Below are 26,314 nucleotides of genomic sequence, written 5' to 3' on the forward strand. Positions count from 1 at the left end.
AACTAGTTCGATTTCAATCAAACTTTTTTAACGAGTTGTATATGAAAAGGGCTTCATCTGGCCCGAGTCTCTACATCATAGCATCGTTGCCACCGCCAATTGTTTAGCTCTCCATGTTTTCTTACCTCCATGGGGTTCCTTGTTCTCCCAGTCTATCCTTCCGTGACTTCCCAATGATGAGATAAATGTCATAATGAGTTAGGTTGAAAGTGGAAATATGTGAACGTGTGTAAAGGAGTATTTACGTTTGAAATAGGGTACGAGTCTCAGTGGGCAAGGGTGACTGTGTAAGATTGAGACTGTGTGAGCGAGAGCAAGAGAGAGAGAGAGAGAGAGAGAGAGAGAGAGAGAGAGAGAGAGAGAGAGAGAGAGAGAGAGAGAGAGAGAGAGAGAGAGAGAGACAGAGAGAGAGAGATCCAAAATAGGTAATACTGTACTGACTGTACCTTTTTATGTTGCAAAGGTACTTTTTATCCTCTGGAGTGCACTCCAAGTCATTCTTACCTTTTCTTCACTTTGTTTACTAATCCCCTTTGGTGGGTACTGTGTCAGAGGATATCGGGAATTCAAAATATGTCCAATCTACTCACCCTTTTCTGTCTCGTCTAATCTCTGTTGACCGGTCATAAAACTCAATTTAGTTTTTGACGCTGGATTTGCAATTTCTGAACCCTGGCTGGTGCTGTGTTTTGAAAGCCTATCTATCCAGGTGTTTTACTACGTTCTTTTCTATAGTTTTTTCTTCGCCTTGCAAGTAAGAGATATAGACCAATCGTTGAATAATATGTACATGGAAAATACTGGATAGCCAGGTCCCAAACCTACACAGTAAAATAACAACACACTGGAGTGAACGATATGGAAGCAAATGTAGAATAGAACCCGTGAAGAGCAGGGATGCCATAGGCACAATCAGAGAACACTGTAAAAACATCAGAGGTCCGCGGTTGCTCAACATCCTCCCAGTGAGTATAAAAAATATTGCAGGAACAGCCGTAGACATCTTCAAGAGAAAACTTGATAGTTTTCTTCAAGAAGTGTCTTCATGATGTGTCTTACCTCCGAGACGAGGTGTCATGATGTGTCTTACCTCCGAGACGAAGTGTCATGATGTGTCTTACCTCCGAGATGAAGTGTCTTACCTCCGAGATGAAGTGTCATGATGTGTCTTACCTTCGATATGCTTGACATTTAGTCACTCATTTCTTCATACTTTCCCAAGTGGAATGCTACTCCTCTACCTTCTGGTCTTTTTCCTGAACTGTTAATTACAACCAGTAAACAGTGATCGATCCTTGCTAATTTGGCATAATATTTTTCCTTCCTTATGCGTAATATGTTCAGAAATTATTACCAGGATAAGTTTAGTTACTTCACAATTACCCGAGATTTTTGTGGGCCTGTGACATTTTAGCTAAAAAACTTCATTGAGAACGCTTCCATGAATTTATCTTTCTATTTATACTTATACCAGTGTTAAAATATTTTCCATTTAATCTTGCCAAAGTTTAAGTCTCCTATGACTAGGATTCTAGATCCTATCCTATCTGCAATTGAGGTAGCTGTTTCAGTGATAATAACAGCTGCCCCATTGTTTCTGTCATACTCCTGCCCTGTTCTTTTGTCATTTTGTGAAAGTTAACGTATCACTTCAACTGTTATATAAAACTCTGCCACAGATATGATTCCAATTACATGTTGAACGAATCGTTCCCTGCCTGGTATTGACAGTTCCTACAATGGTCAGTTCTTCCGTATTAACATAATAGTATGTAAAAGTAAGAATGCGTGAGAGTGACTGAAAATGACACAGAGTCTTGGCCAGTTGCAGAGAGTTGGAATGGATTACAAATCAAATGAGAGTGAGAGTTGGCGAGAGTGACAGGGGTGAGAAAGGGAGTGCATGGGGGAAGAAAGCGAGTAAAAGTGAGAGTAAATGAGTGCGTAAAAGAAAGTGAGAACAATAATTATAAAAGGAGTGTGTTATGGATTATTATCCTTCATTCAGTAGAGGAATGATACTTATGATCAAATAATATCCGTCTATCAATATATGTACTTAAAAGTATAAATATATCTAGACATGTTCTTTGCAAATGCCTCAATAAATCCATTATCGTTCATTACCTGCCTGATGCCCGAAAGGTCAATTTAAAAACAAAATGAAAACTCTGGCAAACCGATGAAAATTTGGCTGGTGGCGCAGTGGTAACATGCACTTGCCCCTTCCCTCGCGAACGATTTGGTCTGGGTTCGAGTCCTGGCCTGGAAATTTTGTCTCGACGTCAATCCTTAACTGTTTGCCCCTGTTCACGCAGCAGTAATTGGTTACCTGGTTGTCAATCAATTGTCAGGTCGTGTTCCAGGGATAACTAGTGAGTAAGGCTTGCCAAGAACTATGAGAGGAAAAAGCTCTCTTCTAGCCAACATTAGTCAGAAGTAATCTGCTCTGAACCAATCTGAGTAAAGAGCAAAAGAAACACACCCTCTTTTTACAAACACAAATCCTCTTTTTAAATATGTTGATTACTTCTCTAAAAATACGCACTTTATAATTAATCACATTACCAATAGTTGTTACTTAAAGGATTAATTATTGTTAAGGTAATACAAAAGCTCTATACTAATTTTAATACCATTTATCTGGTGCACATTATCAAATTTGTAGTTTTACATTCGCTTGGCTGGAATCCTCAACGTGAAAAGTAAAACCGGAGGGGATAGGGCAATCTGGCCGAATATAGCCACTGTGTTTATTCCTATAGAATGAAACGTTATATTAAATAAAAAAAAAGTTTCACAGCACACAATCACTTGAGCTCTCATGGAAAGGTTGTTTTCCAAAGGGGATTTAGGCATAGACGGAGAAGGAGATGGTGAAGGACCAATTCATTCGACATCAAAGCTCTGTTTGAGAGACACAATGAAGCAATCTCTCTCACTCCAGTCCATTCCTGACAAGCCGCTATAGTTACAGTGAGAGGCAGAAACTCATTTACGCACTGTCATAAGTCAGTGTTGTCTCAGGTGAGCAGAGATGGTTGTGGTAGTGATGGTCACGGGGTGTGTGGGTTGTATGGTGTTGTAGAGGACACCACACTACTGTATGATGTTGTAGTGTGGGTTGTATGGTGTTGTAGAGGACACCACACTACTGTATGATGTTGTAGTGTGGGTTGTATGGTACGGTGCTGGGGATGTGAAGTTGCAAGTGGTGCTGGTTGTTGATGGTAGTATTACAGGTATTGGTTGTTGGAGCAGTAATAGTTGTGGTGACTGTGGTGGAGTGGCAGTCGTGAGACGGTCGTCATGGTGATAATTATTGTGGGATGATGCTGGTGGTGTTGATGATTGGTGGGATCAGAGAGGATCTTTCCTGTTGATGCGTAAGAAAGCCATTGAGGGTCTTAACAAACCTCTCACGGTAATCTTCATGCCAAGGAATCGTGGACCGTATCAGCTAGACAGAGGAAGACAAACTTCATAAAAAATAAAAGAAAGAAAAAATGCAAAACAAAACACCCAATTATAAGAGAGTTTACATTTTGCAATGAAGCAGCTGAATATATGTTCAGGAAACGAATGCCTTGCTTCTAAATCTCTTTAAGAGTTCCTTGATAGAATGCCCAACCACTTCGGCTGGACGGTAAAGCGACGGTCTCGCTTCAAGCAGGTAGGCGTTCAATTCCCGACCATCCAAGTGGTTGGTCACCATTCCTTATCCCCCCCTCCCCCATCCCAATCCAAATCCTTATCCTGACCCGTTCCCAGTGCTATATAGTCGTAATAGCATGGCGCTTTCCCTTGATAATTCCCTTCGCTTCCTTGGTATAATGATTTTATTCAATCAAAGAAGTCTATCAAGTATTTCTAGCCGTGATCTCATTGTATGACGATTCGATCCTTTTGTTCGGCAGTTCGATCCCTATTCATGGAAGTTCAATTCCATAGAATGGCTTCAATATTTTCTCATCTATATATATCATGTTCGTGTGATTTTATTGCGCACATGAACACCACAACAGTCCTGCTGTCCCATAACAGGCGGAACCAGTCCTTTCGTGAAAATCTTTAGGCACCATGCTCTTCGTATAATTCTTAATATATGTGAAATGCCACACTGAACAACTTTGCTATTTCTAGCAGATATTGGTAACAGTGGATGCAATGATCATGAGCAGGATCAGAACTAGCGACAACTGTATAAATTCCTAAGTGAAGACACGTAGCATCCAATTAAGGGCAGACAAATGGTTACTAAACTTCAATCTTAAAAAATGCAAGGATGTGAACATGGGAATACGTGAAAGGATACCTGACTAGTTATTCAGGGTCGTGAAGAGCAATCCCCTACTTTCAGTGCGAAAAACTTGAATGCACCAAGTCTGAAAACATAGTATTGGATAGTAAAATTATAAAATATGTTATATTGAGAATCACAGAAAAGAATTGAAATTATAGACAAATTCATAAATGAGAAGCGATGAACTCGGCAAAATAGTTCATAAAATTAATTAACTAATAATTTTATTGATTCAAAATAGGAAGTGGGGGCCACAGAAGGGACTATAGCAAGGCATTTAGAAAATCTAGATTACCTGGTGTAAATAAAGCATGGAAGACAAATATCAGACTGCGGATTTTCACTGCGGCAAGAAGTGTATTTTAGATAATTGCTGTCACAACCACTGATGTCTCTTTCGTGATTAGAGTCAAACGACAAAAATTGGTATGAAGCAGTCCAGGGATGAAAGCAAGCACGCATGCATACACAAACACACACATACACACAAACACATACACAGGCATACACACAGGGCGTCGCGGCCGAATGGACAGCTCCCCGTCGGATCGGAATTCTAAGAGCCCGGGTTGAATCTCTGGCCGACACAGAAATGAATGGATTCCTTTCACCTGATGCTCCTGTTTACCAAACAGTAAATAGATACCGCAGAGTTAGAAATGATACAGGGGAAATAGGTCTGCCGTTAGTACTTTACATATCCGATGGTTAGAAAGGCTGAGTCCATAAGCTAACAGCTCGATCCTTAAGGCACAAATTTTAGGGAAACAAATTGGCGCAAATTGCGCAAAGAAAAACAAATTGGCGCAAATTGCGCCAAGAAAAACAAATTGGCAGATTTCTTTCACCCTGATGCTCCTGTTCACCTAGCAGTAAATAGGTACCAGGGAGTTAGACAGCTGCTACGACCTGCTCCCTTGGGATGTGTGTGTGTGTGTGTGTGTGTGTGAGTGCTAAAGAGAAAGATATGTAATATATATTATAAAGGAAAAATAGACTAATTAGAAAGGCGGGGTCCAAGAGCTAATAGCTCGATTCTGCAGGCACAAATAGTAAATACAAATACACAAATACACAAACATATATATGCAGAGAATGGAGAATGACTGACAAATCCAATCAGACCATCAGTGTGTGGGTGTGCAGCAGCTGAACCCACAGAGCTCAGAGGAAAGACAGCCCAAGGATATGATGGTCTACATCACACAGAAGTGTAAGGAGACAGCAGACAAGTTCATCCCAGTCCAAAAAGAAAGAAATTAATTGCAGTCGAGAAACCCATAGTTTAATAAGTGATGTAAACTAGCAAAACAAATAATTAAAAGGGGATGGAGAAACTACAGAAATAATAGGACACTAGTGATCAGAGAAAGATACCAGAGCGCCAGAAATGAATGCATCAGGGTGAAAAGAGAGGCAGAAAGACAACATGAAAATAACATCGCAAGCAAGGCAAAGACTCAACCTAAATTGCTGCCCAGCCACACCAGGAGAAAAACATCAGTGAAGGAACAGGTAATGAAACTGAGGATAGGGGTAGATAAACGACAAGGAGGTGTGCGAGGAACTCAATAAGAAATTTCAGGAGGTCTTCACAGTAGAGCAAGAGGAAGTTCCAGAGATAGGAGAGGGAAGATCTAACCAAACACCACTAGAAGAGTTTGTAATTGCCAGTGGGGAGGTGAGGAAGCATCTGCTAGAGTTGGAAGAGACAAAGGCCCGGATGGAATCTCATCTTGGATACTGAAGGAAGGACCTGAAGCACTTTGTCAGCCACTCGCCATAGTGTATAACAAATCACTGGTGACTGGTGATTTCATTGCCAAAAACCGATATTCAAGAAGGGTGATAGGCAGGAGGCACTGAACTACAGGCCAGTATCACTAACTTGCATACTATACAACGTGATGGAGAAGATTGTACGAAAAAACTAGTGGAACATCTGGAGCAGAAGAACTTTGAATCAAAACATCAGCATGGGTTCAGAGATGGCAGATTCCTATGCTGATAGAATTGATAGAAATCGATGAGCAGGCAACAAAAATCAGGCAAGAAAGAGAGGGCTGGGCAGACTGCATATTTGTTTATTGCCAGAAAGCCTTTGTGACAGTACCACATAGGAGACAGATGCACAAACTGGAGATGCAGGCAGGAGTGAAAGCGAAGGTACTCCACTGGAAAAGGGAGTACCTAAGGAACAAAATACAGCGAGTCACTGTGAGAGGTGTGGTCTCAGAGTCGCGAGACGAAACCAGTGGAGTCCCACAGGGATCTGTTTTTGGACCTATCCTGTTCCTGATATATGTAAATGATCTCCCAGAGGGAATGAACTCGTTCCTCTCAATGTTTGCTGATGATGCAAAAATTATGAGAAGGAATAAAACAGAGGAAGATAGTACGAGGCTACAAGATGACTTAAACAAACTGAAAACTGAACACGACCGAACATGTCCGGTCGTGATGGTCAAGCGGATTAAGGCGTCCTGTACATACCAGTTGCGTTGCTCCTGGCAGTATGGGTTCGAGTCACTTCTGGGGTGTGAGTTTTCAGTTTTATATATATATATATATATATATATATATATATATATATATATATATATATATATATATATATATATATATATATATATACACTCACTGGGGTGTGAGTTTTCAGTCGCATATAGTCCTGGGGACCATTTAGGCTTGTTCGCATATATATATATATATATATATATATATATATATATATATATATATATATATATATATATATATATATATATATATATATATATTACATTTATATTTATATTTGTAGGGAAGGGAGATAGTGTTTCAGCCTTCACACAAAATTAAGAAGATATGATAAAGTCCAACTATGTCAATGACCAAAAGTTAAGTTCGGCCCAGGAGCTAAACCTCTTCCTCAGAAACCACCGTACAGCGAACACACACTGTAATAAAATGTGACTAAAAGAACACGTGCTTGTGAGCTTATTAAGGAAGTTTCGTTTAATTGAATGCAGTTTACACAGAGCAAGCCCCTATGTGAAGAAATAATGGAGAGAGAGAGAGAGAGAGAGAGAGAGAGAGAGAGAGAGAGAGAGAGAGAGAGAGAGAGAGAGAGAGAGAGAGAGAGAGAGAGAGAGAGAGAGAGAGAGAGAGAGAGAGACAGACAGACAGAGAGAGACAGAGAGAGACAGAGGGAGAGAGAGAGAGAGAGAGAGAGAGAGAGAGAGAGAGAGAGAGAGAGAGAGAGAGAGAGAGAGAGAGAGAGAGAGAGAGAGAGAGAGAGAGAGAGAGAGAGAGAGAGAGAGAGAGAAGAGAGAGAGAGAGAGAGAGAGAGAGAGAGAGAGAGAGAGAGAGAGAGAGAGAGAGAGAGAGAGAGAGAGAGAGAGAGAGAGAGAGAGAGAGAGAGAGAGAGAGAGAGAGAGAGAGAGAGAGAGAGAGAGAGAGAGAGAGAGAGAGAGAGAGAGAGAGAGAGAGAGAGAGAGAGAGAGAGAGAGAGAGAAGTTGGAGTGTTGGGAGAAGAAGACAGTGGAAACATATAGTACTAAGCGCAAGACCATGTTCCAACATTATACCGAGGTAGATCTTATATGCCACAGTGGCCCCGCGTCCCACTGTTTGCTGTTACCTAGTAATCCCTGAGATACACCAGTCAACCTCAGTCGCTTCATCCAGTCCTCCATGACCGCCCACGCAGCCAAACGCTGTGGGTTCAGCTGCTGCACACACACTGATGGCCTGATTGGATTTGTCAGTCATTCTCCATTCTCTGCATATATATGTTTGTGTGTTTGTGTATTTGTATTTACTATTTGTCCCAGCAGAATCGAGCTATTAGCTCTTGGATCCCGCCTTTCTGACTAGTTTACTTTTCCTCTATAATATCTACTACATATATTTCTCTCTAGCATACACACTCTCACACTCACACACAACCCAAGGGAGCAGCTCGTATCAGCTGTCTAACTCCTTGGTATCTATTTACTGCTAGGTGAACAGAAGCATCAGGGTGAAAGAAACTTGGCCCATTTGTTTCACATACAATTCTGTGTGATGTAGTCCATCATGCCTTGGGCCGTCTTTCCTCTGAGATCTGTTCCCGAGTTATATATATTAGGAATTTTCACATCACCTAATAGTTTCCCTTCCGGAATGCCAGCCTCTTGTTTTCTGGGCCCTTCCTTGAGTATATTAACACTTCTTCGACAAGATACTCAAACATCGGTACGCTGTCATTGCTCATTCCCACAGGGGCTTCAAATCCTATTTCCCTTATGTTAGAGTCGTTCAGAGTTAAGACTAGGTCGAGTTTTGCTGGTTTATCGTTGCCTCTCATTCTTGTGGATCCCCCTGTCATGCTGATTTAAAAAGTTCCTTGTCGCCATCTCCAACAGTTTTGCTCTCCTTGTTTCCTCACCTCAGGGTGGTTCCTTGTTTTCCCAGTCTATCTTTCCATTATTGATATCCCTCATGATGAGCAGGTGGGATCTATTTCTCCAGGCAACAGAGCCGCTGCTATCTCAATTATAGTGTTGACTGCCATGTTCTGTTCAGTCATACTCTTGCCTCGGTCTTCTGTCGTTTGGTGAAGGGTTATGTATCACTGCTATTATTACTCTCAGTCCTTCCATTGGCATGGTGCCTGTCATGTAGTCTCTGAACTCCTCGCAGCCTGAGATAACCATCTCCTCGAAACTCCATTCCTTTCTTATCAGTAGGGCCACTCCCCTCCCTCCACTTCCTTCCCTCTCTCTCCTTAGTACAGTGTAGTCCTGGGAAAACACCGCATTCGTTATGATTCCTGAGAGTTTTGTTTCCGTGAGTCCAATTAAATCCGGGTTCCCTTCTTGTGCTCTTTCCTTAAGTTCACTTGCCTTCCTTGTAATCCCATCTATGTTCGAGTACATTACCTTGAAACTGGCTCTCTTCATTCCATCCTCAGTTTCTGTTGATTTCACTTGGGGTAGTGGGACGCGTGGTGTCTGGGTGGGATGGCCTAGGGAGGAGGACCTGGGGGGGGTCTAGGGTGAGATGGGGCTGGGAAGATCCGGTATGGGGAACCGAGGAGGTTGTGGAGCTGAGAGGATCTGGGGTTGGGGTTCAACTAGGGCTAAGGATGGGGTGCAGAAGTTTTCAATTAGGGATATATATATATGGAAAGGAGGATGGAGGTCATTGGTTGGAGAATGCTGGGGAGCCTGGAAAAGGGGGGGGGGGCTGGGAGAGCAGGGGGTTAGGGATGGAAGGGGAGCCTGGGATGAAGGGCATGGAGGAGGGGGGGGGTGAGGAAGGAGAGCTTGGGGAGAATGTACTGGGGAGGGCATGAGGTGTGGGAACAGGGGTGACCTGGGATGGGGAAAGGGGGGTGGGAAAGAAAGAGGGCATGGAGGGAAACATCGGGGTCTTGGGGGTTGGGGAGCAGGGAGGGCATGGTCTGGGCTAGGTCTCTTACTGGTTGGGGGGAAATGATCGTGGGGTGGGATAGCGGGAGGTTTCTGTAAGTATTCCTCCCTGGGGATGCTGGCCTGTTGTTGAGGGGATTCCCACTCCACTCTGAGGTTGCTGGAGATACTGCATCAAGTCCTGTGTCTGCCCCGTCCCCATCCCTCTTCTTGCGTTTCATCCTTGCTTCTGCAGCCTTCCTTCGCTCTTCCCCGCGTCATGTCCCTCTGCAGAAAAATTTCCTTGAATCCCCCCTAGTCTCATGAGCTTGTTCTTCCTTGACAGGATTTCCTGTTTTGTTACCTCGTTCGTTACCACTAATTTTATTAGTCGTTTCCTTTCCTTCTTGTAGGCGCCCAGTCTGAAAACCTTCTCTATGCTGCCATTAGCCCCTGCCATATCCAGGCCCTCCAAGATCATTGTCACCATGCTCTGTCCTTCCTCTTCCACTCCTCCCAGTTGGCTCCTTCTGGTTCCTGCACTCCTACAACTATAATAGATCTTTTTTTCCAGCATTTGGGTCGTACACATTGCAGCTTCCTGGGAAGTAGTTGCTTTCATAGCTGCTTTCTCTATGACAGCCTTGGCACTGTCTGTGTGTGTGTGTGTATACTCACATATTTGTACTCACCTAATTGTGCTTGCGGGGGGTTGAGCTCTGGCTCTTTAGTCCCGCCTCTCATCTGTCAATCAACTGGTGTACAGGTTCCTGAGCTATTGGGCTCTATCATGTCTTCACTTGAAACTGTGTATGGAGTCAGCCTCCACCATATCACTTCCTAATGCATTCCATTTGTCAACCAATCTGACACTAAAAACGTTCTTTCTGTTGCACATTTGGGCATTCAGTTTCCACTTGTGTTCCCTGGTGAGTGTGCCCCTTGTGTTAAACTGGGTGTCTTCATTTACCCTATCAATTCCTTTAAGAAACATGTATCTGGTGATCATGTCCCCCCTAACTCTTCTGTCTTTCAGCGACATGAGGTTTAATTCCCGTAGTCTCTCCTCGTAGCTCATACCTCTCAGCTCGGGTACTAGTCTGGTGGCAAACCTTTGAACCTTTTCCAGTTTAGTCTTATTCTTGACTAGATATGGCCGCTGGGGCTGCATACTCCAGGACTGGCCTGACATAGGTGGTATACAAAGTTCTGAATGATTCCTTACACAAATTTCTAAATTACGTTCTTATGTTGGCCAACCTGGCATATGCCGCTGATGTTATCCTCTTCATTTGGGCTTCAGGGGACAAGTCTTGCGTGAAGTCAACCCCAAGTCTTGTGTGTGTGTGTGTGTGTGTCTGTACTCACCTCACCTATTTGTGCTTGTGTGTGTGTGTGTGTGTGTGTGTGTGTGTGTGTGTGTGTGTGTGTGTGTGTGTGTGTGTGTGTGTGTGTGTGTGTGTGTGTACTCACCTAATTGTGCTTGCGGGGGTTGAGCTCTGGCTCTTTGGTCCCGCCTCTCATCTGTCAATGTTGAGTGTGTGTGTGTGTGTGTGTGTGTGTGTATTCACCTAGTTGTGCTTGCGGGGGTTGAGCTCTGCTCTTTCGGCCCGCTTCTCAACTGTCAATCAAATGTTACTAACTACTTTTTTTCCCCCACACCACACACTCACACACACACACACACATACATTCCCAGGAAGCAGCCCGTGACAGCTGACTAACTCCCAGGTACCTATTTACTACTAGATAACAATGCATTAGGGTGAAAGAAACTCTGCCCATTGTTTCTCGCCGGCACCCGGAATCGAACCCGGGACCACAGAATCACGCGTCCAGCGTGCAGTTCGCTCAGCCATCGGGCCCTTTACATACAATGTAAAGTGTGTGTGTGTGTGTGTGTGTGTGTACCTACCTCATTGTACTCACCTATTTGTGTCTGCAGGATCGAGCATTAACTCTTGGATGCCGCCTTTCGAGCATCGGTTGTTCACGGTAATGACTATGGTCCTATTTCCCTATCATACCTAGTTTTAAAATTATGAATAGTATTTGCTTCCACAACCTGTTCCTTAAGTGCAATCCATTTTCCCACTATTTTCCATTTTCTCACGCTAAAAGAAAACTTCCTAACATCCCTGTGACTCATCTGAGTTTCCAGCTTCCACCCAAGTCCCCTCGTTCTGTTACTATTCCGTGTGAACATTTCGTCTATGTCCACTCTGCCAATCCCTCTGAGTATTTTATACGTTCCTATCATGTCCCCCCTCTTCCTTCTTCTTTCTTGGGTCGTGTATCACAGTTCCCTCAGGCGCTCCTCATACCCCATCCCTCGTAACTCTGGGACGAGTCTTGTTGCAAATTTCTAAACCTTTTCCAGTTTCCTTATATGCATCTTCAGATGGGGACTCCATGATGAGGCCGCATACTCTAAGACTGGCCTCACGTAGGCAGTGAAAGCGCCCTAAATGCCTCCATACTTAGGTTTCTGAATGAAGTTCTAACTTTTGCCAGTGTAGAGTACGCTGCGGTCGTTATCCTATTTATATGTGCTTCATGAGATAGATTCATTGTGTACTGTCCCTTTGGTCTCCTATTTCCTAGTCCCATTTCCATAACTTTACATTTACTCGTGTTGAACTCCAGTAGCCATTTCTCTGACCATCTCTGCAACCTGTTCAGGTCCTCTTGGAGAATCCTGCAATCCTCATCTGTCACAACTCTTCTCATCAACTTTGCGTCATCTGCGAACATCGACACACACACATGTGTGTGTGTGTGTGTGTGTGTGTGTGTGTGTGTGTGTGTGTGTGTGTGTGTGTGTGTGTGTGTGTGTGTGTGTGTGTGTGTTTGTGTTGTGTGTGTGTGTGTGTGTGTGTGTGTGTGTGTGTGTGTGTGTGTGTGTGTGTGTGTGTGTGTGTGTGTGTGTGTGTGTGTGTGTTTGTGTGAGGGGTTTTGTTTGTGTGAGTTTCTCTTAGCCACGGTATTTCTGTGAATTAATTCCGCAGAAAATACTGACAATCCATTACTAACACACTTAATATCTCCCCTCCCCCCCTTTCTCTAATTCCATACCAGGATCAGTTATTACCAGTTGTTAGCTGGCGTATATTCAAGTCCCACCTGGAAAATAAACAAACTCTAATTGCCAATTCGCTGAAATACTTTTTTGGGGGGATAATTCATTGTAAACATGAAATTTTCACCTTGGGCACAATTTCCTCCTGCAATTGGCTTAGGAATTTGGTAATGCTTTTTGCAATATTGACTTTTATTGTGTTTATGTATTGCTATTCACCTCTTTGGCCGTTTGTATAATAAATGTATAATATTCGCCGTTTGTGCTATGAATTTATATACTGCTAGTGTGAATAGCTTACCACATTCTTCCCACTCGAGCTTGTGGGACCGTCTTGAGTATTATTATTTGTTTCTTTATGTCTCGTATTCATCTTTGTCTCTCTTTCTCTCTCTTCCTCTTCCACTTTCTATTATTCTTTGTTCTTCTACACATTTCGAATCACGTTTTTTTCTCTTCGTTGTTCCCGCAGGTGAAAACAAGTCACTGCTGTACTCGCCCCTCATCATCATCTTCCTCAGCATCGTGGGCGTCTTCCTCACCCTCATCGTCATCCTCGTCCTCGTCACTCGCTGGAGGAAGACTTATTCCACCACCTCCACCTCCTCCTCAGCCACCGTCGCCGCCCAGTCCACCGACCCGACGCAGGCGGAATCTACCGAAGACCGTCCTGGGAACGAAGAAAACGAACCGCAGAAAACGAAGCCCAAGAAGAAAGTGGTGGTCATAGAAAACGGAACTAAGGACAGGATTGGCCTGGGGAATGTTTCGATTGATGTGACATCCTCCAAAGGTTCGTCTTCATTGAGCTAAAGACATTATCCACCTTTGTTTTGCTTCCCGTAAGTAATAAAAACGTACGTGTCCCGAATAGACGGTCTAAGACATTGTGTATAATGTCAACAATGGGGGACTAAAACAAAGAGGGCTTCTTTGTGTTTCAGCGTAATCACTGTCGTATTTGTTTATATAAATTAGTAGAATTAGCTTGTACTGGATTACATTGTTTTTGTGTGTGTATATGTATTTTTGGGGGATGGTTTATTGTGTGTATTGTCGCGTGTGTATGTGCGTGGCTGTATGTTTGTGGTGTATGCGTGTCTATGTAAAGAATGATGAAATTGTGTTTGAGTATTTTTCAAACGGCGTAAAATCTTGCATCTTATGTGCGTTTATGTGAATGTGGTTTTTTCTTGTCTAAATGTGTGCATGTTTTGTGTATGTAAATACATACACGTGTGTGTGTCTGTGCTTCCGTGCTTCATGCTTTGTAAATGTCTGTGTAGAGTCGTATATACCATTCTTTGCCAACATATTAAAACTGCTAAACTTGGAATAATCGCGCTATTGCTCCTCTCCCTTCCCTTTTAAAAAGGCACCAAGGAAACAAAAACTAATTCATATGTATCCTCCAGATGTATACAAATTGGTACCAAAATATGTGACAATGATGACAATGTGAGCTGTAAGATTCAACAGTTACTTACTCCGGTTATATTAATTGTGAGCTTCATTATAACTTGAGGTTATACTCACCATTGATTTCTGTATATAGAATTTCCTGCACTTTTAGTTATATTATTGTTACTAAGGTTTTTTTTTATTTGTCATATCTGGTGCTATAGCTATTTTTTTTTTTTTATATAATGTTGCCGTTTCCACTGAGATTATTCAACTGTCCATTTATGCCCTAAATATTATGGTTTTTATTCTTTCTCTAACGATTAGTTTAGGTATGGATATTTTGTTTTCGAGATATCTGAACTTCTTAAGATACTCAACTGGATCTTAAACAGCGACAACATCTCCCCCCCCCCTCCCACACACACACACACGAACACGCACACAAACACGAACACGCACACAAACACGAACACGCACACAAACACGAACACGCACACACACACGAACACGCACACACACACGAACACGCACACACACACGAACACGCACACAAACACGAACACGCACACAAACACGAACACGCACACAAACACGAACACGTACACAAACACGAACACGCACACAAACACGAACACGCACACAAACACGAACACGCACACACACACGAACACGCACACAAACACGAACACGCACACACACACGAACACGCACACAAACACGAACACGCACACAAACACGAACACGCACACAAACATTAAGATTAGGAAGTTGTTGTTGGTTTTGCATTGCACTTCAGTGGTTTGTCTTCAACATGTAAACATTTATCTTTGCTTTTACCATTTGCTGTGCTAAATATGATTTTTATATTCTCCTTTTCTATCTTGTTCCTTCTCTCTTGTCTACATTCCCCGCCTCCTTTAATACCTTTCTCTCTCCCTTCCACATTTTCTCCCTTTATCCATCAGTCCTTGTAGCCTTCCTTCCGTTCGTCTCCTCTCATCACAGTTTCTTCCTATCTACCTATCGTCCTCATGTTCTTATTTCTTCTCTTTCCCATTCCTTCGTTTCATCCTCCTTCCTCCTTTCCCTCACCCCCCCCTCTCTCCTTACGTCTCCATCTTCCTCCTTCCCTTTCCTAACTCTATGTCTTCCTCCTACTCTCACCAACCCCCTCCCTCCCTCCCTCCCTCCCTCCCTTCCTTCTTTCGCTTCTCGTCTCAAGTCACTTTGTTCTCCTTATCATCTGTTCCCGTGTATCCTCCCTTCCTTCTCTCTACCTATCTGTTTCCTTGACATCATTCTTAGGCCATCCTTGCCCCTCCCTGTCCTCCTCATCATTCACCACTTGTATGTATCACTGAAGACAGTTTACATTTGTAATATAACGTATTTACAATTTGTAATATATAACAGTTTACATTTGTAATATAACTTGTTATGAATCTTGCCTGAAGACACACCGTCCAGTCAGCCGTCTCAATTGATTGTAATCAAAGCACAATTGTTCTCAAAAGTTAAATTATTATATGTGCAATGGCGAGGTTCTTCCTTTAGGTGTTCCCTATTGATCTTCGTCAGTTTGGATCTGTGGTGCATATTGTTGTATTTATTTTTACACAAGTGGGTACAAGAACAGATGACTTCTGTTTACTGTTAGCAGGATGAGAGCTTTCCCTTCCCATATAGTAAGGCGTACCCAACTATATTTCCCTGGATCACGACCAGTTAATTGGTTGAGAAACCAGTACCCAAATGCTGCTTGGCGAGCAGGAGGCGAACAGTTACGAATTGCCGCCTAGTCAATCCTCCCTTTCCAGGACTCGAACCCAGTCTAGATCGCATGTAACGCACGGGGCGAATGTGTTACCACTCCGCCACTGTGGGGACTGTATTCTACCCCCTGTCAGTTATTTTCGAATGGTATTATCTGTCATGACCTAAACTTGGTTCATGTGTGGTAACCTTTTATTATGAGCAATGACCTGAGGTTCAAGACCTTTGGAATGTCGTAGCCTCGGGCGAGTCAAGGCATTGACCATATCATGATAACCTGGGGAATGCCATCAGCTGTATAATGCAATCACCTCACTGTATTTGACTATTGATGACTTTAATCTGCCATGATCTCCAGATCGTGCAGAGACTTGGTCTAGTCATGCTATTTAATCAATCACTACCTCTGACCTGCCAGAGCTACCAATCCATCACCTTCACGAAGCTGTGGGTCATCCATCAGTTGCTCTTGACGAAGCTGTCTTATCCATCACTTGGTTTTGACTCCAGATGCTGATCAACTTTTCAATCCGTCTCGTACGCCAGTCCGTCCTGACTATCAGTTCATTCATCCTTAATTTCTCTCCATGTCGTTTCTTACTCCGTCACACTTCCTAGTCCGTCTGAGGTGTAATCGTCAAATATTTATGTCCGTCGAGCAAGTCTTTCCGTCTAGCACTTTTGTCCACCATTCCCTTAATCACTAATCATTCTACTATATCAGAAACGTTCATATATATCAGTTACCTTGAGCGTAAATTTAGAATGTATAACGCTTTATAAGGAACGTTTTCATCGTTGGTGTCTGGCAAACGTTTAGAACTGAAATAAGTAGTTTTTACTTGATTAACAAACCACAACAAATCAGGTGAATCCCCTTGAATTATAATTTGTAGAGTGTTGGCCTGATTGGACAGAGAAGAGAAGTGAGGTGAAATGGGGGGAAGAGTAAGGAGAGTAGAGAGAAAGGGAGGGGAAAGGGAAGGGAAAGGAGGGGAAATGAAAGAGGGAGTGGAAGGGGAGGGTGAAGCCAAATAGCGGCATCTCAGGAGGTTTCTAATTTACATTTTTATCTCCCTTTCCGGCTTAAGTCTGTAAACCGCGGCCGTAAACCACAACTGTAAACCACGTCTGAAAACCGCGACTGTAAACCGCGTCTGTAAACCGAGACACGCAACGAATTAAATCTAAAAAAAAAAAAAACGCTAATTCTATTCGTTTACAATTTAAGAAAATACCGCGGTCTGTACAAGTGCCGATGTTTCCTTGCTTTAATGACATTAACAACAAATTCTACAAGCCTGCAGATAATAAAGCAAACGTCTTCAGTGTTAAAGAAGTTACCAACAAAAAAACTGTTCCACAGCTTATGAAAAAAAGAAGAAAATAAGTCATGTAATCGTTTCGGGCATGAAAGAGAACGCTGCGTCCAGAGTTGGCTAGGTAATGAGAATCAAGAGCCTATTTCATTAACCTGATAGCCTTTGACTTGGCCCTAGATCACAGACATCAAAGCTTCCCACTGTCTGCCTCTAATTTTCAGTCTAATCTTTGGGTGATTTTCCAATACGTTCTCTTCTTTAGTTTGAAATCTAATAATTTGGATCGCAATCTGTTTGGAATGCAATTGCCTAATGCATAAAAGCTGGTTTATACATAAGGGTTAAGTGAAGAAATTATTTCTTATTTGAGATGAGAAGCCATTGGGGCTTACAAATTTGCTTTCAATCCGGGGCTTTAGCTTCTAAGCCCCGCCTTTTTAATTGTTAGCCATTTGAGGGACATTCACCTGCTTCTGCTTCTAACATATTCTATTCGTTGGTGATTGTAGTTCTGAAGAAATTCTTACTAAAAAATTTCTAACACCTATGACTGGTAAGTATTATGCGGTCTCCTTTATTCTTATCTTGTGTGTCTCATTTGTTTCTCAGTTTATATGCTGTGGCTTAGCTAGGTGTTGAGTTTCCCGGTATGTAAACTAAGCCTTCTGACTCAGTCTACCTCATCGTTACTCATGAGTATTATCAATACTCTTGAGGATATTATTTTCCGCATCATGTCTTGATACTATCCCATCTTTTGTAGTGTTATTAGGCTTTGTATCTTCAGTCTATCCCTGTGGCAGAGTCCTCTCAGTCTATCCCTGTGGCAGAATCCTCTCAGTCTATCCCTGTGGCAGAATCCTCTCAGTCTATTCCCCAGGCTCAGTTGTCTCAGTCAATTCCCATGGCTCAGTTCCCTCAGTCGATCCTTGCTTCTCGGTCCCTTCAATTCCAGGACTAGTCTTCTTAACAATCTGTACAATATTTCTTTCCTCGTTTCGTGTTTTTGGAGTTAGAAGCTGCACGCCGATACTATGTATTCAAGCACTGGTCGGGCACGTGGTTTAAACAGCGTTAAAACGCATACATTTTCTGGGTTAATGAAAGCTGGCAAGTCAAAGAGAGACAAAGTCTTGGAGGGGGGGGGGGGAGTTTGGTATCACGCCAGACCTGTCCTCAGAAGCCCATATCAAGAGGATACCATCACCGGCATATGCCAGGTTGGCCAACATAAGCACGCCTTTAGAAACTGGTGTAAGGAATCATTTAGAATTTTGTATACACATATGGCAGACCAATCCTGGAGTATGCAGCTCCAGCATCGAGTTCATATCTAGTCAAGCATAAGACTAAACTGGAAAAAGTTTCAAAGGATTGACACCAGACCAGTACCCGAACTGAGAGGTATGAGCTACGAGGAGAGACTACGGGAATTAAATCTCACGTCGCTGAAAGACAGAAGAGTTAGGGGGGACATGATCACCACATACAAGACTCTCAAAAAATTGATAGGGCAGATAAAGACAGGTTATTTAATACAAGAGGCACACGCACTAGGAGACGCAGGTGGAAATTGCGTGCCTAAATGAGCCACAGAGATATTTGCAAGAATTTCTTTAATGTCAGAGTAGTTGACAAATAGAATGCATTAGGAAGTGATGTGGTGGAGACAGACTCCATACAGAGTTTCAAGTGTAGATGTGATAGAGCCCAATAGGCTCAGGAACCTGTACATCTGTTGATTGACAATGGGGAGGCGGGCCGAAAGAGCCAGAGCTCAACCCCCCGCAACCACAACTAGGTGAATACACACTCACGCACAGGGGCCTCACGGCTGATTGGATAGCGCTGTTTGTGTATGAGTGAGTGTGTGTGTGAGTGTGTGTGTGTGTGTGTGTGTGTGTGTGTGTGTGTGTGTGTGTGTGTGTGTGTGTGTGTGTGTGTGTGTGTGTGTGTGTGTGTGTGTACGTGTGTGTGCGCGCGCGCACGCGTGCATCACCTAGGAGAACACCCAATGGCAGTCTCCCATGTCTCCCGGAGAGCACCTATAATGATTTCCTCCCATGTATCCTGCGAAAACACACGTGGTAATCCCTTGCGTGTCTTGGTAAGAACACCCACGGTGACCTCCCATGTCCCCTGGGAGGACACCTGCGGTGGTCCCCTAGGAGGACACCTGTGGGTGTCCCCTCGAGTCTCGTGGGAGACCCTATCGCCTTCCCACCGAAATCTTCAGCCTCTTGGGAGACCTTGTAATTATTCAGTGCCATACATGTCATTTTGACTTCCAACTTCCCAGCCGTCAACAAGTCCAAAATAGCTCGCGCCGATAATTAAGGCCGTGTCAGATTTCAGAGGCATCAGTTCACTCGAGTGAATTTAGTATTTTTTGGGGTACGGAAATATATTACAGATTCCTACCAAATTTATATACTTTTTGGGATATATCTATTATATTATATTTTCCTGTTCAGAAGATCTTCAGAAGATCAGAAGAAAATTATATATCTACTATATCTTCCGGTTCAGGTTTATTATATAAATAAATAATAATATAAGTTATCTGAATCAATGCGGATATTTATAACTTTTACTCAATGCTGTTATGAGTTCACATACAGGATTTATGGCCATTCATTTACAGGATTCTCCCCTTCCCCCTCCTGCAATCTTGTCGTGTCAAAATGTTTTTTGATGGCCGGCCTCCTGCTAACATTTTTGTTAATTGTTCCAAATGGTTCCATAAATTGTTCCATGTCAATGGTCGTATCATCCGAGTATTTCGCGTGATACGACCATTAACATTGCTCAGTACGTTCGAAGGGAGCATCAGTGTGGTGGTGGCCTAATGCCCCGACAGTCGGGTAGTTTGTTTTTTAGGTAGTAGTAACGTGTTGAGATATTTAAAGGGGGGATGGAGGGAGGGATTACTATACATCCTGTGGCTTTTGTTTAATGTGTATAGTCGACCAGTGTCATCCTTTGCGAGTGTGTTGGAGAGTCTTGGTAAGAGGCGTGGTCCAGCGGATACAATATTTCAAGGAGTGACGTTAATTCAACGTTTTCAACGGTAATTTATCGTTTTCAACGGTAAATCAACGTTATAAACGTCTACTCAACGTTTTTAATGGTAATTCAACGTTACAAACTGTAATTAATCTTTTTAAACTTTAATTTGAAATCGTACACGTTATCAAGTTCAACGTTTTAAACGTTAATTCAACGTATTAAACGTTAATTCAACGTTTTCAACGTTATTAACGTTTTCAACGTCATCAACGGTGATTCAACGTTGATAACATTACACTTGGATATAAAGCCCAGTGGGTAATACTTTATATCAAGAGGATTTATCCTACGGATGATCACTCCTCTGATGTATTTGTTCAGCTCACACTCAACTAATTGTCTTTACAAAAACTAGTTATATTTATTTACCACTATTACTTTCAATTATTATGTAACTGTGCTGATAAAATTGACACACTTTGTAAATATTATTTTATGGCTCTATCAATTTTTTCTTTTGTTTTCATTTGCAAATTATGTATATATATTTCCTGTATTGATTTTTATACTGTTTAATTATACATGACCGAACACAAGGTGAGTGGGTACAGTAGTTAGTAAATATTTCCGGATAATGTATCGTTGCTGGGTGAAGTGCCAAACGGTTAGTAGAGGCATGTTGTTGTATTAACTATGTGAGGGTATTAATTGCTATTCCCACTCTCATTGTCAAGCATTCCTCAACAGCTTCTCTATTTGGACTCGCGTTCCACACATTCCGCTATGTCCTTAGCTTGCGGGGTGGTTGGACTGTTGTTGACTTGTGGTGGTGGTGTTGGTGGTGGTGTTGGTGGTGGTGGGGTGTGGTGTTGACACTGGTGATGGTGGAACTGGTGTTGACTAGTTTTCGAGAGGAGAGTGGTGTTGCGGGAAGGGTGGTACTAGGGGAAGTATAGAGGAAGTTGATAATAATTGTGGTTGAGGGTAAAGGTGGTGGTGGTGGTGGTAGATGAGCGGTAGGAGGTGCTTGTAGAGATTCCGAGAGTCGTGGTTGAGGGGGACGTGGTGGTGGTAGAAGGGGAGAGAGTGTGTGTGGTTGTTAAGGAGAGTGACGGTGGTGGATGGAGTTAAGAGCAACTGCGGTACACTGCATTATTTAAGACCATGAAGCTGGTGGACACGGTGCACTGGGGGGCGCCTCTCCCCCCCTCCCCCCCCCTCACACATTGAAATAAGTTTATTGAGGTAAAATACAAACAAAGGGAAGAGGTAGCTCAAGCTATTCTCACCCCATTCCCCCCCTCACACCCTCACAGTGTGTGTGTCACTCATTCACTCATGTGAATGAGTGACCACAGTGTATTGACATCTTAGCATCTGGTAGATAACCTATCCAAGGATAGGATTGGAAGGGAAAAGACTAAAAACACGAGGTGGAAAATATGACGAGATGAGGAGCTTTCTAATGGGAATAACATGGGAAAAAGAACTCAGAGAAAAGACTGTACAGGATATGATGGACTATGTCACCCAAAAAGAGCCAGGAAGATGCAGTCAAGTTTACCCTGGCCCAAAAGAAGAAAATGGAAAAACAGATACACAGAGAATGACCAGAAGGTGTGTGGAGAACTCAACAAGAGATTCCAGGAGGTCTTTACAGTCGAACAAGGAGAAGCCTGCACTAAATCAGGAGACGCCAACCTTAGCAACCTTGGAGGGATTTGACCTCAACAGTGATGAGGTCAAAAAGAATATGTTGGAACTGAAAGTGACAATGGCTGTTGGACCTGACAGAATCTCTCCGTGGATACTAAAAGAAGGTGCAGCTGCACTAAGTGTGCCATTCTCTAAGAAGTATAACAGATCACTGGCAACAAGAGACCTATCGGAAAGCTGGAAGACAGCTAATGTAGTCCCAATATACATAACGGGTGACAGGAAAGAGGTGCTGAACTAAAGGCCAGTTTCCCTAACTTGTATACCATGCAATGTGATGGAAAAGATCGTGATGAAAAGCTCATAGAGCATCTAAAAGGGAAATAGCTTTGTAACACACCACCAGCATGGGTTCAGAAATAGTAAATCGTGACTCACAGGTTTAATCGATTTCTATGACCAAGCAAAAAAAATTAAGCAAGAAAGAGAAGGGTGGGCAGACTCCATTTTCATGGACTGTCAGAATGCCTTTGATACAGTACCCCATAAAAGGCCATTACAAAAGTTGGAGCAACAGGCAGGAGTAAAAGGTTAGGTGCTCCAGTGGATAAGGAAGTATCTAAGCAACAGGAAACAATTAGTAACTTTGTGGGGGAAGACTTCAGAGTGATGAGATGTTATCAACGGAGTCCCACAGGACTCTGTACTTGGACCCATCCTTCTTCTTCTTCTTCTTCTTCTTCTTGATAGCAGGTGCGGTTTGCATGAAGGGTTTGTCCTCCCGATGACTGCACCAATACAGATGTTAGCAGAGGCGTTTATGTTTGAAGATGATAAGAGTTTCAAAAGTGCTTGTTGCGGTGTGCTGTAGACTGAGGAACGGCGACTAAATCAGAGATGTAAGTTAGAGGGAGACTTGCCGCACCGTAGGGCGGTGTGTTGTGTTTATGGCGTCAGCTGATCCTTGGTGCTGCGACGATGCAGTTGTTTCTGTGTTTAGCTGTGGTTCTCTATACCTGCTGGCACCAGGTATAAATGTTGCGCGGGTCAGATGTGACCCAATTTATTGGTCGACTGGAGATATTTAGCCAGTGCTTTGACTATTTGGTATTTTTCTTGTAACGAGTGGTCACCGCCTCCTAATATATGCTCGATGGTAAAGGGTATTTTAAGTGAAATAAGTACTTGTTTGAGATTTACTCTGGCACTATAATGTAGGAAGCAGTGAAGGAGATAGTGTTTGATTGTTTCAGGCACCTGACAGTGGCAGCAGAGTTCGTTGATATCTGTTCTGTCCCCATCCTGTTTCTTATATATGTGAACGATCTTCCAGAGGGTATATGGTCATTCCTCTCAATGATTGCTGATGATGCAAAAATTATGAGAAGAATCAAGACAGTTGAAGAAAGACCGAGTCTATAGAACGACCTGGACAATTTGGAGGAATGGCCTTGACAATGGCAATTAAAGTTCAACTCAGGAAAGTGTAAAGTAATGAAATTAGGTGAAGGGAGCAGAAGACTGAACACAAGGTACCATCTGGGAGGTGAAATCCCACAGGAGTCAAATAGGGAGAAAGCTCTGGGGGTTGATATCACACCGAACCTGTCCCCAGAGGTCCACATCAAAAGGATATCATCAGCGGCATATGCTAGATTGGCCTACCTGAACTAACGTTAGAAACTGTTGTACGGAATCCTTCAGGATCTTGTTTACCACTCATGTCAGACCAATCATGGAATATGCAGCTTGGAGAGGTATGCCACCAGACTAGTCCCGAAACTGAGAGGTATGAGCTACGAGGAAAAGCTAAGGGACCTGAACCTCTCGTCCCTGGAAAACAGAAGAGTAAGTGGAAACATGATAATCACCTACAAAACTCTCAGAGAAATTGACCACGTGGATAAAGACAAACTCTTTAGCACGGGTGGAACACGAACAAGGGGACACATGTGGAAACTTTGTACCCAAATGAGCCACAGAGACGTTAGAAAGAATTTTTTCAGTGTCAGAGTAGTTAACAAATGAAATGCATTTGAAATGAAGTGGTGTGGTGGAGGGAGACTAAATACCCATTTTCAAATGTAAATTTGATTGAGCACAGTAGAATACAAAATCTGTACATCAGTTGATTATAACTATTGGGAGGCGGGACCAAAAAGCCAAAGTTCAACCCCCGTAAGCATAACTAGGTAATTACAACTAGGTGAGTACACACAAAAATAAAGTAAAAAAAAAAATAGGGGTGGGGAGTGACCTGCCTGCAGAGTGGACAGCGCTCGGGGGTCGCTGTCTAAAACGCCCGGGTTCGATTCCAGGACGAGGCGGAAACAAATAAGCAGAGTTTCTTTCACCCTGATGCACATGTTCACCTAGCAGTAAATATGTACCTGGAAGTTAGACAGCTGCTAGCATCTGTTAGACTGCCCCCCCCCCCCCTCTCTCTCTAACAGCATGAACAATGACCCTTTTCTTTCATTACCGCTCTGATGTATTCAGACTTTGACATATTTTTTCAGCTTATCCTTATATATAAATCCATAAAATTTCAAAGTAACTCAAAAAAATTAGCATTCAAAGGAACTATGTGAATCATTTTATTATTCGCATCACTATTTTATTTTAACACTCAATATACAGAATTTGTTTCAAGACTTTTCTGGTGTATAATGCCAGATAATGACGCGGTATATTGTATATGTATTTCATGATTTTTACAGACCTTTTATATTTCAATTTCCTTCAGAAGTGCTCGGTTGTGATGGTAACAATTCACCTGTGGCATCTAACACTCCATTTCGAATCCCACTTCTGTCTATCAATGGGGTTTCAAGCTATCATCAAAATATAAAAAATCGGAAATTTTCAATGGAACAGCACCCACCTTCAACCCGTCTCTCCTCCTCTCTTCTCTCTCCGACACTCTTCCCCTACCTTTATCCCTCTACCCGCATTCCCCTCTCCAACCTCTCCTCTCTCCACTGTCCCCACTAATTCAGCCCCTCTACAACCCGTCAGGTGACGTCCAACGCGGCGTTCAGCACGTGAAGTTGCACGTCAGGTTCATTTAATTAGCCATTTGGCGTTTATCATCGCCTGTCAGAAATGATTAGGACTGGGGTCGTGATCCCTGGCTTAACCGACTGTGTCTCTGGCACTCTTTCAGCGCTCCACTGTGCCACACTATTACTGTGCAACTAAGCCAAAACTATTGTAATCTTGGCATACTACGGTATCACTGTACTCGTGTAGTAGTCTTTGTAACTGTGCTGATGTAGGTCTGTAGTCATGCGCTGCTGACTACAGCAGCACAGGTATTCAGGTATTTATGTGCAAGTGTAGCTCTATAATTCTTTGCAACTGTAGCAATGTAGTCCTGTGCTACTGTAGCTCTGTATTCCTCGATCATATCCCCTTTGCTTAAGTCTTTATCCCACTTGGAAACCTCCATGATATCCTCGTTGTATATGTCTCTAACCCACTTGGAAACCAAGGACATGTCCTCGTTGTTTACGTCTCAAACCCACTTGGAAACCAAGGACATGTCCTCGTTGTTTACGTCTCAAACCCACTTGGAAACCAAGGACATGTCCTCGTTGTTTACGTCTCAAACCCACTTGGAAACCAAGGACATGTCCTCGTTGTTTATGTCCCTAACCCATTTGAACACCTCGATCATATCCCCCAGTGTCTTGTAACTCTCTAACGAGTGTACATTGAGACCCTTCAATCTGGTTTCGAAAGTTCGTTGGGAAGATCCTTGATACTAGGTATTGAGAGTGTCATCCTTCTCTCTTTATTCTCAAATTAGTGTGTATATTCTCTGAAGGTATATAAGAAGATTTTTCATGCTGGTTTTGTTGATGCCACAAATAAAACCATGCAACCCCTCTGCTTTATTTCCTTCAGTGGAGTTAGTTGATGTATATTTACCCCGAGTCTTTCTGTGTATTTGCAATATGTCCTTTATCTGTGTCGTTCTCTTATCTTTATCTTTAGGTCGTCCCACTATCTGTATGTTGTTCTCTTATCTTTTATGTTGTCCCACCATATGTATGCCATTCGCTTATCTTTATATCGTCCCACAATATTTGTGTCGTTCACATATCTTTATCTCGTCTAACTATATTTGTGTCGTTCTTATATCTCTATGTCGTCCCACTATATAAATATATATGTCGTTCTCTTATTTTTGTGCCGTCTCATTATATCTGTGTCGTTCTATTATCTTTATGTAGTTCTCTTATCTTTATGATATCCAAGCCATGAGTCATGAGTAAAATACAACAGGAGGTAGAAGGCAATCATATGAGGAAAACTAAACTAAAATTAGATATATTTGGGGGAATACCACAGAACAGAACAAAAAAACACAGGGAAGACGCGACGTAAT

The 26,314-nt window shown here is 42.7% G+C and overlaps 1 protein-coding gene across 1 annotated transcript in view; it reads left to right on the top strand.

Annotated features, from left to right (window-relative positions):
• Positions 1 to 26,314, top strand: part of LOC123747421 (nephrin-like) — a 1,012,097-nt gene that overhangs the window by 967,510 nt on the left and 18,273 nt on the right. The window contains 1 exon segment of the mRNA XM_069321823.1: positions 13,230 to 13,550. Coding sequence (XP_069177924.1) covers positions 13,230 to 13,550 — 321 coding nt within the window.

This window comes from Procambarus clarkii, chromosome 10 (assembly GCF_040958095.1).
Source record: "Procambarus clarkii isolate CNS0578487 chromosome 10, FALCON_Pclarkii_2.0, whole genome shotgun sequence".
NCBI classification, from domain to species: Eukaryota; Metazoa; Arthropoda; class Malacostraca; order Decapoda; family Cambaridae; genus Procambarus; species Procambarus clarkii.